The sequence below is a fragment of the Odontesthes bonariensis genome, chromosome 2 (genome assembly GCF_027942865.1).
Source record: "Odontesthes bonariensis isolate fOdoBon6 chromosome 2, fOdoBon6.hap1, whole genome shotgun sequence".
Classification (NCBI taxonomy): Eukaryota; Metazoa; Chordata; class Actinopteri; order Atheriniformes; family Atherinopsidae; genus Odontesthes; species Odontesthes bonariensis.
Genome location: NC_134507.1, coordinates 30,736,351 through 30,754,180, shown reverse-complemented (window position 1 = coordinate 30,754,180; position 17,830 = coordinate 30,736,351). Strand labels below are relative to the sequence as shown.

Genomic DNA, 17,830 nt, shown 5'->3' with positions numbered 1-17,830 from the left:
CGGGATTCATTTAAATTGTTTTAATTCAGTTCAATACTACTTAAATGAGCCTGAAAGAAAAGTTATTAATGAAGATATGCTACTGTTACAGATGGATAACTCGGTGTGTAAAATGAAAATCAGCTGACAAGCATTGAGAAGATGAGCAGAAATCCTCAGAGAGCGCTCTGAATGGACGGACGTGTTGTTTTTGTAGCTTGGCAACAGCTTATTGATGAGTTCTCACACAGAATCAGCAGGTAACACGTGTGAAACCTCTGAGTATGTCCAGGATTAAACCGTCTGTATAAGCTCTGTAATCCTTCACTTTTACCTGTTTGTCCACCCAAACAGTCTTCAAACCGAGTAAAGAGATGTTTAGAGTTGTTCCTGCAGCCACGTGTCCGTGAAAACAAATAATATTTCCTGTTTCGTTCTCATCTGGACATTTTATGCACCGGCGATCTCACATTTCCCACGAGGATCAAGAGCAGATATTGTTTAAACCTCCTCCTTCTTTCTCTCCATTTTCTTCCTGCTCTGCATCCTTGACATCTCCTCTTAAACTCATCCTATTTTCATTTTAAAGTTCTTCCAGACGGCGGAGTCGACAGAACCAAAGTCATCTGTAAACACTGCCAAGCTGAATTGTCTTCTCAGCGTAGTAGTTCCAGTCTAAAATATCACTTAAAGGCAAAACACACAACTGATAGCAGCAAGTCATTCAAGGAAACAGACAGTGGAGCGAGGCTTCTACATAAAAACTACAGAAAGATGCTGATGTTAAAAGTGTGTTTGCACAACAAATGTTATGGCACTTTCATTCATATGGCAGCACATTTAAAATAAAACTAAATGCTAAAAGCTATACACTACTTTTGGATTCATTTTTGGATTTTGCGTACAAATGCGATTAATCGTGATTAATCAGGGAAATCATGTGATTAATTAGATTAAAAGCCCTCGTGGTAAACTATTCTCTCAGTGGTGGAAAAGCATGAACACAATGGAACATGACAGGCAGCTAAAGTCTGCTAATAAGCCGCTGAGCATTGGTTTCTGCACAGCTCTCTGATGATCCCACAACAGCAAAAAAAGGAGCACTAAGTATGATTCGGTCAGTTTTGTTCAGAGGAAAGCGCTACAGATGACGGAGAGAGACTCGTCCTCCCAGACACAAGCAGCCCGAAATGAAGACACCACAGGAAGCCTCCACACCAAGCCACAAGGAGATAATTCTTCTCTTGGCTGCAGATCATTAGCAAACACAACTATTTAGCCACATGATTCCTTCATCTCACATGAACTGGATTTGATGTTTTTAACAACAACCCGGCTTCAGGATGGCGAGTCAACCTCACTCTCTAAACTTATCGTATTGGTTTGCTTTCCCAAAAACATCCTTATATTTTAAAGGGATAGTTCGCCACTTTTGACATGAAGCTGTATGACATCCCATATCAGCAACATCATTTATGAACATTTTCTTACCCCCTGCTGCGTCCTGTGAGCAGAGTTCCAGCCTCGTTTTGGCGTTGACGAAAGTAGTCCGGCTAGTTGGCTGGGGTTTAAAAAATAAAGCGTTCAAAAGAGTAATACATTTGCATCACAAAATCGTTCTCCAGGAAAAAGTCAGACCTCACAATCGCTTGGCCCTATTTTCTCTCCCTTCGTATGACTGCGTGCTGTGTAGACCGTGCAGACCGAAGAGCAGACCGAGCAGTCCCCTGCTTCCGAGCAGCAAAGGTTTCCTCTCCCAAAAAGACAAGGAGAAACTCATCCATGCATTCATCTCCAGTAGACTCCATAACTGTAACGCTCTTTTAACTGGACTTCCCAAAAAGAGCATTAAACATCTGCAGCTCATCCAGAACGCCGCTGCTGGAGTTTTAACCCGGACTAAGAGATCTGAACACATCACAGCAGCTTTAAAATCTTTACTCTGGCTTCCAGTCAGTCACAGAATAGATTTTAAAAGCCTGCTGATGGTTTACATCTGTGATCTGTTCAGAGAATATAAAGCCAGCAGAGCTCTTAGATCCAAGGACTCAGGTCGGCTGGTCCAGTCCAGAGTCCAGACTAAACATGGAGAAGCAGCATTTAGCTGTTATGCTGCAAACAAGTGGAACAAACTGCCAGTGGAGATTAAACTTTCACCAAATGGAGACATTTTTAAATCCAGGTTAAAGACATTTCTGTTCTCATGTGTCTATGCATGAAATCTGCACGGTATCTTTGAACTCATCTGGACTGTTGCTTGTTTTTAAATTTATTTGAATTATTTTAGTTGTTTCTCTTTATATTATTTTATGTATTTTTAATGCTTCTTCCACTCCATGCTGCAATGCTTTTATTTTATGTAAAGCACTTTGAATTGTTCTGTACATGAAATGCGCTACAAATAAATTTGATTTGATTTGATTTTAGAAAAGAGGCGAACTATCCCTTTAAAATATAAGGATGTTTTTGGGAAAGCAAACCGATATGATGAGGAATGAAACTTCCAACAAAGCGAAGGACAAACAAATGATGTCTGCACTGCAGCGTCTCTGCTGAGATCGATAAATTTTTCAATCTTTTTCCACAACAAGCTGCTCTTTCATGGCACTTCCTCTAAATAAAAAATAAAATAAAAACTTTATGATCCAGAATTGAAATTGAAGACAAATCTGTGCACGGCTCAGCCTCAGAACTCCAAACCATATTTGACTAAATTAAAAAGGAAACACAAACCTCCTGTAATACTTTACAGATGAAAAAGCAAATTGTGGTGATTATCCAGCAGGCTGGGGGAAGGCTGGGGGAAGGCTGCGGGAAGGCTGCGGGAAGGCTGCGGGAAGGCTGGAGGAAGGCTGGGGGAAGGCTGCGGGAAGGCTGGAGGAAGGCTGGGGGAAGGCTGCAGGAAGGCTGGAGGAAGGCTGGAGGAAGGCTGGAGGAAGGCTGCAGGAAGGCTGCGGGAAGGCTGGAGGAAGGCTGGGGGAAGGCTGCAGGAAGGCTGCGGGAAGGCTGGAGGAAGGCTGGGGGAAGGCTGGAGGAAGGCTGCGGGAAGGCTGGAGGAAGGCTGGGGGAAGGCTGGAGGAAGGCTGCGGGAAGGCTGCGGGAAGGCTGGAGGAAGGCTGGGGGAAGGCTGCGGGAAGGCTGGAGGAAGGCTGGGGGAAGGCTGGAGGAAGGCTGGAGGAAGGCTGGGGGAAGGCTGGAGGAAGGCTGGGGGAAGGCTGGGGGAAGGCTGCGGGAAGGCTGCAGGAAGGCTGGAGGAAGGCTGGAGGAAGGCTGGGGGAAGGCTGGGGGAAGGCTGCGGGAAGGCTGCGGGAAGGCTGGGGGAAGGCTGGAGGAAGGCTGGGGGAAGGCTGCGGGAAGGCTGGAGGAAGGCTGCGGGAAGGCTGCGGGAAGGCTGGGGGAAGGCTGGGGGAAGGCTGCGGGAAGGCTGCGGGAAGGCTGGAGGAAGGCTGGGGGAAGGCTGCGGGAAGGCTGGAGGAAGGCTGGGGGAAGGCTGCAGGAAGGCTGGAGGAAGGCTGGAGGAAGGCTGGAGGAAGGCTGCAGGACGGCTGCGGGAAGGCTGGAGGAAGGCTGGGGGAAGGCTGGAGGAAGGCTGCGGGAAGGCTGCGGGAAGGCTGGAGGAAGGCTGGGGGAAGGCTGGAGGAAGGCTGGAGGAAGGCTGGGGGAAGGCTGCAGGAAGGCTGGAGGAAGGCTGGAGGAAGGCTGGAGGAAGGCTGCGGGAAGGCTGGAGGAAGGCTGGAGGAAGGCTGGAGGAAGGCTGCAGGAAGGCTGCAGGAAGGCTGGAGGAAGGCTGGGGGAAGGCTGGAGGAAGGCTGGGGGAAGGCTGCAGGAAGGCTGCAGGAAGGCTGGAGGAAGGCTGGGGGAAGGCTGGAGGAAGGCTGGGGGAAGGCTGCAGGAAGGCTGGAGGAAGGCTGGAGGAAGGCTGGAGGAAGGCTGGGGGAAGGATGCAGGAAGGCTGGAGGAAGGCTGCGGGAAGGCTGGAGGAAGGATGGAGGAAGGCTGCGGGAAGGCTGGAGGAAGGCTGGGGGAAGGCTGGGGGAAGGCTGCGGGAAGGCTGGGGGAAGGCTGGGGGAAGGCTGCGGGAAGGCTGGAGGAAGGCTGGAGGAAGGCTGGGGGAAGGCTGGAGGAAGGCTGGGGGAAGGCTGGGGGAAGGCTGCAGGAAGGCTGGAGGAAGGCTGGGGGAAGGCTGGAGGAAGGCTGGGGGAAGGCTGGGGGAAGGCTGCGGGAAGGCTGCGGGAAGGCTGGGGGAAGGCTGGGGGAAGGCTGCAGGAAGGCTGGAGGAAGGCTGGGGGAAGGCTGGAGGAAGGCTGGGGGAAGGCTGGGGGAAGGCTGCGGGAAGGCTGCGGGAAGGCTGGGGGAAGGCTGGAGGAAGGCTGGGGGAAGGCTGCGGGAAGGCTGGAGGAAGGCTGGGGGAAGGCTGCGGGAAGGCTGGGGGAAGGCTGGGGGAAGGCTGGAGGAAGGCTGCGGGAAGGCTGGAGGAAGGCTGGGGGAAGGCTGCGGGAAGGCTGGAGGAAGGCTGGGGGAAGGCTGGGGGAAGGCTGCAGGAAGGCTGGAGGAAGGCTGGGGGAAGGCTGGAGGAAGGCTGGGGGAAGGCTGGGGGAAGGCTGCGGGAAGGCTGCGGGAAGGCTGGGGGAAGGCTGGGGGAAGGCTGCAGGAAGGCTGGAGGAAGGCTGGGGGAAGGCTGGAGGAAGGCTGGGGGAAGGCTGGGGGAAGGCTGCGGGAAGGCTGCGGGAAGGCTGGGGGAAGGCTGGAGGAAGGCTGGGGGAAGGCTGCGGGAAGGCTGGAGGAAGGCTGGGGGAAGGCTGCGGGAAGGCTGGGGGAAGGCTGGGGGAAGGCTGGAGGAAGGCTGCGGGAAGGCTGGAGGAAGGCTGGGGGAAGGCTGCGGGAAGGCTGGAGGAAGGCTGGGGGAAGGATGCAGGAAGGCTGGAGGAAGGCTGGAGGAAGGCTGGGGGAAGGCTGGAGGAAGGCTGGGGGAAGGCTGGAGGAAGGCTGGAGGAAGGCTGGGGGAAGGCTGGAGGAAGGCTGGGGGAAGGCTGCGGGAAGGCTGGAGGAAGGCTGGGGGAAGGCTGGGGGAAGGCTGGAGGAAGGCTGGGGGAAGGCTGGAGGAAGGCTGGGGGAAGGCTGGAGGAAGGCTGGAGGAAGGCTGGGGGAAGGCTGCGGGAAGGCTGGAGGAAGGCTGGGGGAAGGCTGGGGGAAGGCTGGAGGAAGGCTGGGGGAAGGCTGGAGGAAGGCTGGGGGAAGGCTGGAGGAAGGCTGGGGGAAGGCTGCGGGAAGGCTGGAGGAAGGCTGGGGGAAGGCTGGAGGAAGGCTGGAGGAAGGCTGGGGGAAGGCTGCGGGAAGGCTGGAGGAAGGCTGGAGGAAGGCTGGGGGAAGGCTGGGGGAAGGCTGGGGGAAGGCTGGAGGAAGGCTGGGGGAAGGCTGGGGGAAGGTTGCGGGAAGGCTGGAGGAAGGCTGCGGGAAGGCTGGAGGAAGGCTGGGGGAAGGCTGGAGGAAGGCTGGGGGAAGGCTGGGGGAAGGCTGCAGGAAGGCTGGAGGAAGGCTGGGGGAAGGCTGGAGGAAGGCTGGGGGAAGGCTGGGGGAAGGCTGCGGGAAGGCTGCGGGAAGGCTGGGGGAAGGCTGGAGGAAGGCTGGGGGAAGGCTGCGGGAAGGCTGGAGGAAGGCTGGGAGAAGGCTGCGGGAAGGCTGGGGGAAGGCTGGGGGAAGGCTGGAGGAAGGCTGCGGGAAGGCTGGAGGAAGGCTGGGGGAAGGCTGCGGGAAGGCTGGAGGAAGGCTGGGGGAAGGATGCAGGAAGGCTGGAGGAAGGCTGGAGGAAGGCTGGGGGAAGGCTGGAGGAAGGCTGGGGGAAGGCTGGAGGAAGGCTGGAGGAAGGCTGGGGGAAGGCTGGAGGAAGGCTGGGGGAAGGCTGCGGGAAGGCTGGAGGAAGGCTGGGGGAAGGCTGGGGGAAGGCTGGAGGAAGGCTGGGGGAAGGCTGGAGGAAGGCTGGGGGAAGGCTGGAGGAAGGCTGGAGGAAGGCTGGGGGAAGGCTGCGGGAAGGCTGGAGGAAGGCTGGGGGAAGGCTGGGGGAAGGCTGGAGGAAGGCTGGGGGAAGGCTGGAGGAAGGCTGGGGGAAGGCTGGAGGAAGGCTGGGGGAAGGCTGCGGGAAGGCTGGAGGAAGGCTGGGGGAAGGCTGCGGGAAGGCTGGAGGAAGGCTGGGGGAAGGCTGGAGGAAGGCTGGGGGAAGGCTGGAGGAAGGCTGGAGGAAGGCTGGGGGAAGGCTGCGGGAAGGCTGGAGGAAGGCTGGAGGAAGGCTGGGGGAAGGCTGGGGGAAGGCTGGGGGAAGGCTGGAGGAAGGCTGGGGGAAGGCTGGGGGAAGGTTGCGGGAAGGCTGGAGGAAGGCTGCGGGAAGGCTGGAGGAAGGCTGGGGGAAGGCTGGAGGAAGGCTGGGGGAAGGCTGCAGGAAGGCTGGAGGAAGGCTGGGGGAAGGCTGGGGGAAGGCTGGAGGAAGGCTGGGGGAAGGCTGGAGGAAGGCTGGGGGAAGGCTGGAGGAAGGCTGCGGGAAGGCTGCGGGAAGGCTAGAGGAAGGCTGGGGGAAGGCTGCGGGAAGGCTGGAGGAAGGCTGGAGGAAGGCTGCGGGAAGGCTGGAGGAAGGCTGGGGGAAGGCTGGAGGAAGGCTGGAGGAAGGCTGGGGGAAGGCTGCAGGAAGGCTGGAGGAAGGCTGGGGGAAGGCTGGGGGAAGGCTGGAGGAAGGCTGGGGGAAGGCTGGAGGAAGGCTGGGGGAAGGCTGGAGGAAGGCTGGGGGAAGGCTGCGGGAAGGCTGGAGGAAGGCTGGGGGAAGGCTGCGGGAAGGCTGGAGGAAGGCTGGGGGAAGGCTGGAGGAAGGCTGGAGGAAGGCTGGGGGAAGGCTGCGGGAAGGCTGGAGGAAGGCTGGAGGAAGGCTGGGGGAAGGCTGGGGGAAGGCTGCGGGAAGGCTGGAGGAAGGCTGGAGGAAGGCTGGGGGAAGGCTAGAGGAAGGCTGGAGGAAGGCTGGGGGAAGGCTGCGGGAAGGCTGGAGGAAGGGTGGGGGAAGGCTGGAGGAAGGCTGGGGGAAGGCTGGAGGAAGGCTGGGGGGAGGCTGGAGGAAGGCTGGGGGAAGGCTGCGGGAAGGCTGGGGGAAGGCTGGGGGAAGGCTGGAGGAAGGCTGGAGGAAGGCCGGGGGAAGGCTGGGGGAAGTCTGGGGGAAGGCTGCGGGAAGGCTGGAGGAAGGCTGGAGGAAGGCTGGAGGAAGGCTGGGGGAAGGCTGGGGGAAGGCTGGGGGAAGGCTGGGGGAAGGCTGCAGGAAGGCTGGAGGAAGGCTGGGGGAAGGCTGGAGGAAGGCTGGGGGAAGGCTGGGGGAAGGCTGGAGGAAGGCTGGGGGAAGGCTGCGGGAAGGCTGGGGGAAGGCTGGAGGAAGGCTGGGGGAAGGCTGCGGGAAGGCTGGAGGAAGGCTGGAGGAAGGCTGGAGGAAGGCTGGGGGAAGGCTGGAGGAAGGCTGGGGGAAGGCTGGGGGAAGGATGCAGGAAGGCTGGAGGAAGGCTGCGGGAAGGCTGGAGGAAGGCTGGAGGAAGGCTGGAGGAAGGATGCAGGAAGGCTGGAGGAAGGCTGGAGGAAGGCTGGGGGAAGGATGCAGGAAGGCTGGAGGAAGGCTGCGGGAAGGCTGGAGGAAGGCTGGGGGAAGGCTGGGGGAAGGCTGCGGGAAGGCTGGGGGAAGGCTGGGGGAAGGCTGGGGGAAGGCTGGAGGAAGGCTGCAGGAAGGCTGCAGGAAGGCTGGAGGAAGGCTGGGGGAAGGCTGGAGGAAGGCTGGGGGAAGGCTGGGGGAAGGCTGCGGGAAGGCTGCGGGAAGGCTGGGGGAAGGCTGGAGGAAGGCTGGGGGAAGGCTGCGGGAAGGCTGGAGGAAGGCTGGGGGAAGGCTGCGGGAAGGCTGGGGGAAGGCTGGGGGAAGGATGCAGGAAGGCTGGAGGAAGGCTGCGGGAAGGCTGGAGGAAGGCTGGGGGAAGGCTGCGGGAAGGCTGGGGGAAGGCTGGGGGAAGGCTGGAGGAAGGCTGGGGGAAGGCTGGAGGAAGGCTAGGGGAAGGCTGGAGGAAGGCTGGGGGAAGGCTGCGGGAAGGCTGGAGGAAGGCTGGAGGAAGGCTGGGGGAAGGCTGCGGGAAGGCTGGAGGAAGGCTGGGGGAAGGCTGGAGGAAGGCTGGGGGAAGGCTGGAGGAAGGCTGGAGGAAGGCTGGGGGAAGGCTGCGGGAAGGCTGGAGGAAGGCTGGAGGAAGGCTGGGGGAAGGCTGGAGGAAGGCTGGGGGAAGGCTGCGGGAAGGCTGGAGGAAGGCTGCGGGAAGGCTGGAGGAAGGCTGGGGGAAGGCTGCGGGAAGGCTGGAGGAAGGCTGGGGGAAGGCTGCAGGAAGGCTGGAGGAAGGCTGGGGGAAGGCAGGAGGAAGGCTGGGGGAAGGCTGGAGGAAGGCTGGAGGAAGGCTGCGGGAAGGCTGGGGGAAGGCTGGGGGAAGGCTGGAGGAAGGCTGGGGGAAGGCTGGAGGAAGGCTGGGGGAAGGCTGGAGGAAGGCTGGGGGAAGGCTGGAGGAAGGCTGCGGGAAGGCTGGAGGAAGGCTGGAGGAAGGCTGGGGGAAGGCTGGGGGAAGGCTGCGGGAAGGCTGGAGGAAGGCTGGAGGAAGGCTGGGGGAAGGCTGGAGGAAGGCTGGAGGAAGGCTGCGGGAAGGCTGGAGGAAGGCTGGAGGAAGGCTGGGGGAAGGCTGCGGGAAGGCTGGAGGAAGGCTGGAGGAAGGCTGGAGGAAGGCTGGAGGAAGGCTGGGGGAAGGCTGGGGGAAGGCTGCGGGAAGGCTGGAGGAAGGCTGGAGGAAGGCTGGGGGAAGGCTGGAGGAAGGCTGGAGGAAGGCTGGGGGAAGGCTGCGGGAAGGCTGGAGGAAGGGTGGGGGAAGGCTGGAGGAAGGCTGGAGGAAGGCTGGGGGAAGGCTGCGGGAAGGCTGGGGGAAGGCTGCGGGAAGGCTGGAGGAAGGCTGGGGGAAGGCTGGAGGAAGGCTGGGGGGAGGCTGGAGGAAGGCTGGGGGAAGGCTGCGGGAAGGCTGGAGGAAGGCTGGGGGAAGGCTGGAGGAAGGCTGGGGGAAGGCTGGGGGAAGGCTGGAGGAAGGCTGGAGGAAGGCTGCGGGAAGGCTGGAGGAAGGCTGGGGGAAGGCTGGAGGAAGGCTGGGGGAAGGCTGGAGGAAGGCTGGGGGAAGGCTGGAGGAAGGCTGGAGGAAGGCTGGAGGAAGGCTGGAGGAAGGCTGGGGGAAGGCTGGAGGAAGGCTGGGGGAAGGATGCAGGAAGGCTGGGGGAAGGCTGGAGGAAGGCTGGGGGAAGGATGCAGGAAGGATGCAGGAAGGCTGGGGGAAGGCTGGAGGAAGGCTGGAGGAAGGCCGGAGGAAGGCTGGAGGAAGGCTGGAGGAAGGCTGGGGGAAGGCTGCGGGAAGGCTGGGGGAAGGATGCAGGAAGGCTGGAGGAAGGCTGCAGAAAGGCTGGGGGAAGGCTGGGGGAAGGCTGGAGGAAGGCTGGGGGAAGGCTGGAGGAAGGCTGGGGGAAGGATGCAGGAAGGCTGGAGGAAGGCTGGGGGAAGGCTGGGGGAAGGCTGGGGGAAGGCTGGGGGAAGGCTGGGGGAAGGCTGGAGGAAGGCTGCAGGAAGGCTGCAGGAAGGCTGGAGGAAGGCTGGAGGAAGGCTGGGGGAAGGCTGCAGGAAGGCTGGAGGAAGGCTGGGGAAGGCTGCGGGAAGGCTGGGGGAAGGCTGCGGGAAGGCTGGAGGAAGGCTGGAGGAAGGCTGGAGGAAGGCTGGAGGAAGGCTGGGGGAAGGCTGCAGGAAGGCTGGGGGAAGGCTGGAGGAAGGCTGCGGGAAGGCTGGAGGAAGGCTGGAGGAAGGCTGGAGGAAGGCTGGAGGAAGGCTGCGGGAAGGCTGGAGGAAGGCTGGAGGAAGGCTGGAGGAAGGCTGGAGGAAGGCTGGAGGAAGGCTGGAGGAAGGCTGCGGGAAGGCTGGAGGAAGGCTGGAGGAAGGCTGCGGGAAGGCTGGAGGAAGGCTGGAGGAAGGCTGGAGGAAGGCTGGAGGAAGGCTGGAGGAAGGCTGCGGGAAGGCTGGAGGAAGGCTGGAGGAAGGCTGGAGGAAGGCTGGAGGAAGGCTGCGGGAAGGCTGGAGGAAGGCTGGAGGAAGGCTGGAGGAAGGCTGGAGGAAGGCTGGAGGAAGGCTGCGGGAAGGCTGGAGGAAGGCTGGAGGAAGGCTGGAGGAAGGCTGGAGGAAGGCTGGAGGAAGGCTGGAGGAAGGCTGCGGGAAGGCTGGAGGAAGGCTGGAGGAAGGCTGGAGGAAGGCTGGAGGAAGGCTGGAGGAAGGCTGCGGGAAGGCTGCAGGAAGGCTGGAGGAAGGCTGGAGGAAGGCTGGAGGAAGGCTGGGGGAAGGCTGGAGGAAGGCTGCAGGAAGGCTGCGGGAAGGCTGGGGGAAGGATGCAGGAAGGCTGGGGGAAGGATGCAGGAAGGCTGGGGGAAGGCTGGAGGAAGGCTGGGGGAAGGCTGGGGGAAGGATGCAGGAAGGCTGGAGGAAGGCTGCAGGAAGGCTGCGGGAAGGCTGGGGGAAGGATGCAGGAAGGCTGGGGGAAGGATGCAGGAAGGCTGGGGGAAGGATGCAGGAAGGCTGGGGGAAGGCTGGAGGAAGGCTGGGGGAAGGCTGGGGGAAGGATGCAGGAAGGCTGGGGGAAGGATGCAGGAAGGCTGGGGGAAGGATGCAGGAAGGCTGGGGGAAGGATGCAGGAAGGCTGGAGGAAGGCTGCAGGAAGGCTGGGGGAAGGATGCAGGAAGGCTGGGGGAAGGCTGGAGGAAGGCTGGGGGAAGGCTGGGGGAAGGATGCAGGAAGGCTGGGGGAAGGCTGGAGGAAGGCTGGAGGAAGGCCGGAGGAAGGCTGGAGGAAGGCTGGAGGAAGGCTGGGGGAAGGCTGGAGGAAGGCTGGGGGAAGGATGCAGGAAGGCTGGAGGAAGGCTGCAGGAAGGCTGGGGGAAGGCTGGGGGAAGGCTGGAGGAAGGCTGGGGGAAGGCTGGAGGAAGGCTGGGGGAAGGATGCAGGAAGGCTGGAGGAAGGCTGGGGGAAGGCTGGGGGAAGGCTGGAGGAAGGCTGCAGGAAGGCTGCAGGAAGGCTGGAGGAAGGCTGGAGGAAGGCTGGGGGAAGGCTGGAGGAAGGCTGCAGGAAGGCTGGGGGAAGGCTGGAGGAAGGCTGGAGGAAGGCTGCAGGAAGGCTGGGGGAAGGCTGGAGGAAGGCTGGAGGAAGGCTGGAGGAAGGCTGGGGGAAGGCTGGAGGAAGGCTGGAGGAAGGATGCAGGAAGGCTGGGGGAAGGCTGGAGGAAGGCTGGGGGAAGGCTGGGGGAAGGCTGGAGCGTCCCGTATGTGTGTGTGAGTGTTTCCACTTTCATATGGTTCTCATTTGGGCTGGAGGTTTGCATAATTATTCTGGCATCAGTAGCCGTGGTGACAAAGCGGGCTGGTGAGCGCTCCACTAGGTTTCTGTTCTCATGGCAGAAATAACCTCGCCTCTTACCAGAAACAGCATTTCCCTTCAGGTCAAAAACACTGGAAGAGAATAAGCAGCATCAACAAGATCTTTGTGCTGCAGACAGATGAAGGGAGCAAAAAAAAACAACATTTGTGAAACAATGTTTGCTCTGGAATCAAAGTAACAGATGGCTTAAAGCTGCAAGTCAGCCGAGGCCTAAATAAAAATGCATTTAACTATTTAATTACAAGTGTTTTCTTCCTTAAAAAGCTTCTTTTCCTCTACTTCCTTCACTGTAAAACGTCCCACCGGAGCGGCGCGTTGCATCGCTGTCACTCACAGCTTAAGACTTACCCCGCCACCAACACAACAACATATTATATTATATAATATATACAGTATATATATATTAAAAATGAAAAAAGTACAAAAAGATACCACATGTAGCTTACAAAATGCCATGTCAATGTATATTAGAAGTTATTTAATTTAGCATAAATCTCATAACAATAAAACATAACAAATAAATAAAATAAATATAGAATAAATAATAAAATATAACAAACTGGACCAGGTTGCCTTTAGGTGAGATTAGCTGCATGACATGATGCCTCAATTCTAATTCTAGTTCAGCAAAACTAAAAATCAAATACAGTCGTGGCTAATAGCAACATGTTAGCAAGAGGCTAACAGAAAGCCTATATCCTACGTCACTCAGGTCACTTATAGAAATCTGCATCCCTTTATCTTTTGCCCGTTTCTTCTCTTCTTCTTCTTCTCTTTCTAAACTGGGCACCTGATGGCTTCTTTGGTCTTTCACCATGATGATGATCCATGGTGACTCGAAACTATTACCTTTGCTTTTCCCATTAACGCCGTCCGTTCACCCGTCAATCAAACGGAGTCACGTGACGTAAACACATTCACGTTGATGGCTGCAAAGATTTGTTTATTTATTTAACATTTTTCACATAACCCAGTTAGTTACATGAAGATATATGGGTCTATGTTCATTTTAGGAATGAAATACAGTTTATTTGGATTGGCAGCAGTTTGTGTTGTGTGGCCTGGGGTCAGTCTACCCCCCTAGACTGAGTTATTAAGTGCATGTAGACGCCTTAATCTGACTAAGAATTGGATCGGATCGGATTAAGACCCCGAGATAACTGGGCTGAAAGTCACTCTAAACCTGCTTGTAGACGCTGAAGCCCGTGGTGAATTAGACTTTGCGTTCTGCGCATCCTCCAGATGTTTTCCCGGGGTCGTGACCCGGAAGTCAAAGGAGACGATATTCCTGTTTTTGCCGCCATCAGAAAGAAACAAACAACACGATGGAGAATGCTCCGTTGGGCATCAAGTTTGTGCAACAAGCAGCTCATCACAGACCAAATGTAGAGGAATGTAGCTTCATCTTGCTCTGCGTTCTCCATGTTTCTCCAATGCCTGAGTTTGTTGTTGTTGTTGTTGGTGGTGAAGAGGTCAACAGGAAGTGGCTCTATTAGCAATAGTTGGAATGGGTACAGCGCCACCTATCATACCGGGGTATGACACGCTTTGTGCCAATGATCCCATTCATTCAACGCCATATATCCAAGGAGAATTATCCTCGCTCAGCTCAATCTTATTGTAATTTAGCCAATAATCTGATCCTTTCAGTGCCATGTGACCACACTGAGTGCTGATTGGTCAGTGTCCTGAAGTCAATAACAGGGATAGGACGAGTTCTGCTGACCATTTGTGCTTTTTCCCCCCAGTAAGATTGAGGAATAAAAGATGTCACAACCACACAGAATCTGTCCATAATCTGTTTGCTTCATCATCCATTTAGCTGTTTGCTGATTATTGATTATTTCTGTTTCCATGACAGCAGAAGTGTCAGATTCACTGCAAAGATGAAGGAGGCAAAAAACTCAAGATTCACCTCAGACCAACACTGAACCACTCTTTGGTTCTTTGGTTAAGAAACAAGGTTCCTTTTTTCGGGTTATTTTTCTATCATGTCCACTGTTCTTGGGGTAAATATTCAACCGTGCCCTCTGATTGCCATATTTTGGGATTCCTGAGCCCTCACTTACATTTAACTCTACACAAAAGGATATTATAGCATTCACTTCCGTACTAGCGAGACGTTTATTATTGTTGCATTGGAAGTTTGCTAAATATCCTTCTGTTTCCCGGTGGCTTAAAGATGTCATGTTTGTTTTTTTTTTTAAACTTTAGATTAAATAAAACTAAATAAATAAATAAATTAAAATAAATAAATTAAATATACGCTGAGAGGATGTACAGTCAAATTTTTTTCACAAATGGCAACCCTTTACTTCCTGTTTGACTAATTTAGAGGTACTACCTGATTGAATGTGTGCCTGTTACTGTTCTACCTTTCATAGTGCATAAATAACCAGCAGTATGTGGGGGGGGTGGGGGGGGGGGTTGTTCACTGTTTATTACGTGGCACTCTGTGAATTAATTTAATTATTTTCCTCTACATTTTTAATCAGAGTGTTTTTGTTTTGTTTTGTTTTGTTTTACATATGTAATCGATTACATATGTGTGCGTTAAAAAGAAAATCAAAGGCAAATTGTATGTCTGAAACTGAAAGTATTGTATTGTAGCTTTTGGAAATAAAATAAAAAACAAATGCCTCATTGATTAAAGTTAAAGCCGAAAAAAATGTGTAGAAATTATGTAAAATGGGTTTAAAATTCAAGCCTCTTGTTGCTTAATTACACAATAAGGAAATCTCTGCTGAATGATGCAAACATTTGTCACACAGTAACGTCCCGTGCGTGGCCACAGAGGCTGTAAACTCACCGTGCCGGAGCCCCACGGTGCCGGTTAAGGTGCCCGTGATGCCGCCAGCGAAGCCCCGCCCCCCTGCTTCCCTCCTCTGGCTCAGCGTGGAGATGAAGGTGCCCAGAGATGGAAATGGCTGCTTGGCCCCTCGCCCCAAAACCTGCCAGAAATATCAGTTTCTGCTTAGACCTATCAGTCTTTTATTACAGAAAACAACTTTGATAAAAGAAAAATGAAATGAGAAAATCTGAAAATGCAACTTTTAAACCTTTTAAAAACCATTCTTTCACTCCTATATCTGATCAGGATTATTCATGTTTCACATCTGATTCAAATCCAGACAAAGTAAACTTAAAACGTTTAAGCAGATAAATGAAAAGCCACCATCTCCCAGTTCCAGGATGAACTAATCCTCAAACTGAACCGACCGTCCGCATTCTCAGATATTGAGGTTTTTCACCAGATCGGGAACTTCTTAAACAAATCCAGACTCTGCTGCATGAACAGACAGTGACAGCATAACCGAATCTAAACAGTCGAGCACAACATTTAGTAAATCTGCTGCAATAAATCACCCACTGCTTCTTTATTTCAGAGGAGTTTCAGGTCTCACTGAGCAACAGAGGAGTCACAGATCCAACCGAAAGGAGGAAAAAAGGAGGAAAAAAGGAATGAAGGGCAAAGAAAGAAAAATGGCAGGAGGATGAGATGAAGGAAATAAGGATAAAAGAAGGGAGGAGTCCAGGAAGAGAGGGATATGAGACAAAGGAGAGTAAAACAGATAAGATGTGGGAAAAACTAAAGTACGAGTCGTGAGAAGAAAAAGAAAAATAGGGCCGAGAAGTGGCAGGAAAAGGAGGCAAAGAGGCCAAAGGATGCACAGCGGCTGTTCCTAACAGCCACAAACACTCCCGTGTGCACGGAAACACAAACCCGCAGCAAAACAGGAGCGACACCACGAATAATCTGCTGTTCAAACCGGATCAGACTCAAAGGAAGTTTAATTGCATCTCATTTTCAAACCACACACACACCCTCCGTGTCATTAAATCATTTCCTCTTCTTCGCTCTGCAGCTCAGAGACACGGCGAGTAAAACAAAGAGGCGCCGCTTCTGCACACGTGCACTCTCACCTGGTCGCGTCTGGACCAAAGTGATAATGAGACGTGACTTCATTCAGATCACATCAAACCGACGGTGGGAGCAGGGAAAGAGATCCGCATGCAGAGTAAACACGTGAATATAAAAGCAGCCGCCAGACTCATTTCCATAAAATCAGTTTACCCACAATTCATCTGGAGGCCGTCATTCCACAAGAGCCTAAACCTAAAGAGCCGTTCATTTGAATAGAAATCACGGTGAATCTCTTTGGTTATAATGACCTAAAGAAATCAAATCAAATCAAATTTATCTGTAGCACATTTCATGTACAAAACAGTTCAAAGTGCTTCACATAAAATAAAAGCATTGCAGCAGGGAGTGGAAGAAGCATTAAAATACATAAAAGAACATAAAGAGAAACAAATAAAATCATTTAAATGAATTTAAAAACAAGCAACAGTCCAGATAAGTTCAAAGATATCGTGCAGATTTCATGCATAGACAGATGAGAAAAGAAATGTTTTTAACCTGGATTATTAGAAATATGATTATTACCACCAGACTCAGGTTTATTCATCCCAAAGAGGGATTCAATTCAATTCAGTTTTATTTATTTAGCTCCAAATACAACAAATGTCATCTCAAGGCACTTAAATAATTAGTGTGATTTGATCAAGGCACTAAAATGATAAATGAATGAATTCCAATTCAAGCCAATTGGAATTTAATCATTGTAATCATAATTATTTTCAAAATAATCCAATTCATTCATATAGAACCAATTCAAAAACTATTTCCAAGCTAAGGAAACCAACAGATTGCGCAGAAACATTCGTAGCTTCAAGTTTAAATAAATACAAAAAAACAAGTCCTATTAGCAGTTATTTAAGATGAGCATCATGTGTGTTGCACAGCTTAAAATAAAGGAATGACAGACTTTTAGAAAGAAGATTATTACCATCAGACTCACATTCAGGCAGGTTTATTCATCCCAAAGAGGGATTCATTTGTTTGAAGTTTCAAAGTTTAAATAAATACAAAAAACAAGTCCTATTAGCAGTTATTTAAGATGAGCATTGTGTGTGTTGCACAGCTGAAAAAGACTTGGAATTAGTGAGAAGTTCTCATCAGAAACACATGAGACAACGTGGTCAGGTTTAGGGAATTTAACATTTCCGGTTCTCTTATCGGTTCTCATCCGGTTATATTTAGTATAAATGGCAACATTTTATCTATTTTCTCCTGCCTCACTCCTGCAGTCCTCGTCAACTAAATGTTAATATCAGATGGAAATTATTCATATCGCTAACATTATTACAGTCAACAGAACCTGGAAGTTTTGCGTTACCTGGGACTTTAGAGACGGAAGACGCTGCGCCACAGCATTTTTTGAGGTATTTCTCCCTTTGATATGATCACAGCTCTGTACGCGTTGCAGCTGGCCATAGTGTTGTCCTTTTTGGTGAAATATAACCAAACTTTGGAGCGCTTCTGCCGCGACGCAATTTTGGAAACATTCTGAGCCAACCTGTTTATGACTGAGACTCTCCAGGTGTTCGGTGATTGATTACTCATGTAGGCGGCTGCTAAAACAGCTAAAGAAGTTACAGCTTCGCCTCCGTGCGTGTTATTTACCACGGAGACCCACAATCATAGATGTATTATATTAACTGGATAACGGACTGCAAAATGGCAGCCGTTGATTTCAATGGAGTTGCTCCATGGATGTATTACAGTGGATATGTTCGGAAGTTTTTCTGTGCCATCAGAGTTTGAATACGAATTTCTAATATTGAATTTTTACAGCATCAAAATCAGACTTTGAATTTGAAAAACCAACAGTGTAAAAAAAAAATCAATTTCTAAAAACAAAAATCATTATTAAAAAAATTCAACATCTAAAAAATTAAATGGAAAAAGAACCAGACTCAACATCCGGGTAAACAGGGAGAAGCAATCGATCCCTGTCTCAATTCATCCAACGGCAGCCAATCAAGTTACGCTCCATTGGACAGATCAGCTCAATAGATATTAGTAATATCTATTACTCAATTTTACTAACACAAATGGCAAATAAAGTAAACTCATCACCTGCATTGGTGGACATGGCTGATCTGCTGTAAAAATTCAATATTAGAAATTCGTATTCAAACTCTGATGGCACAGAAAAACTTCCACAGCTACGGCGCCGCCTCTCAGCCGGAACGCCGATCTTTTTCCCAGTGGCCACTCGTGGTATTGCAACAAAAAATCCCCTGTGTCCAAAAAAGCATTTTCCCATAGACCACAATATTAAAAGAGATGTCTGTAAAACTGTTCACAGGACGCCTCCAGCTGTAAGCGCTGTTATTTACTAATCTTTGTATTCTATATTTTTAAGTCATGGACTTTTTATCCATCAAAATGTTTTCTAACGGCCAGAAAACCCCCAGAAAAGTCTCTTTTCCCAGTGTTACCTCACAGCTG

At 53.1% G+C, this 17,830-nt stretch overlaps 1 protein-coding gene across 2 annotated transcripts in view; it reads right to left on the bottom strand.

Moving 5' to 3' along the window:
* The window catches only part of hectd2 (HECT domain containing 2), a 108,722-nt gene that overhangs the window by 81,196 nt on the left and 9,696 nt on the right, over positions 1 to 17,830 (bottom strand). For both annotated transcript variants that reach the window (XM_075481278.1, XM_075481287.1), the window contains exon 2: positions 14,282 to 14,423. In XM_075481278.1, coding sequence (XP_075337393.1) covers positions 14,282 to 14,423 — 142 coding nt within the window. The remainder of the gene's footprint in view (positions 1 to 14,281; positions 14,424 to 17,830) is intronic.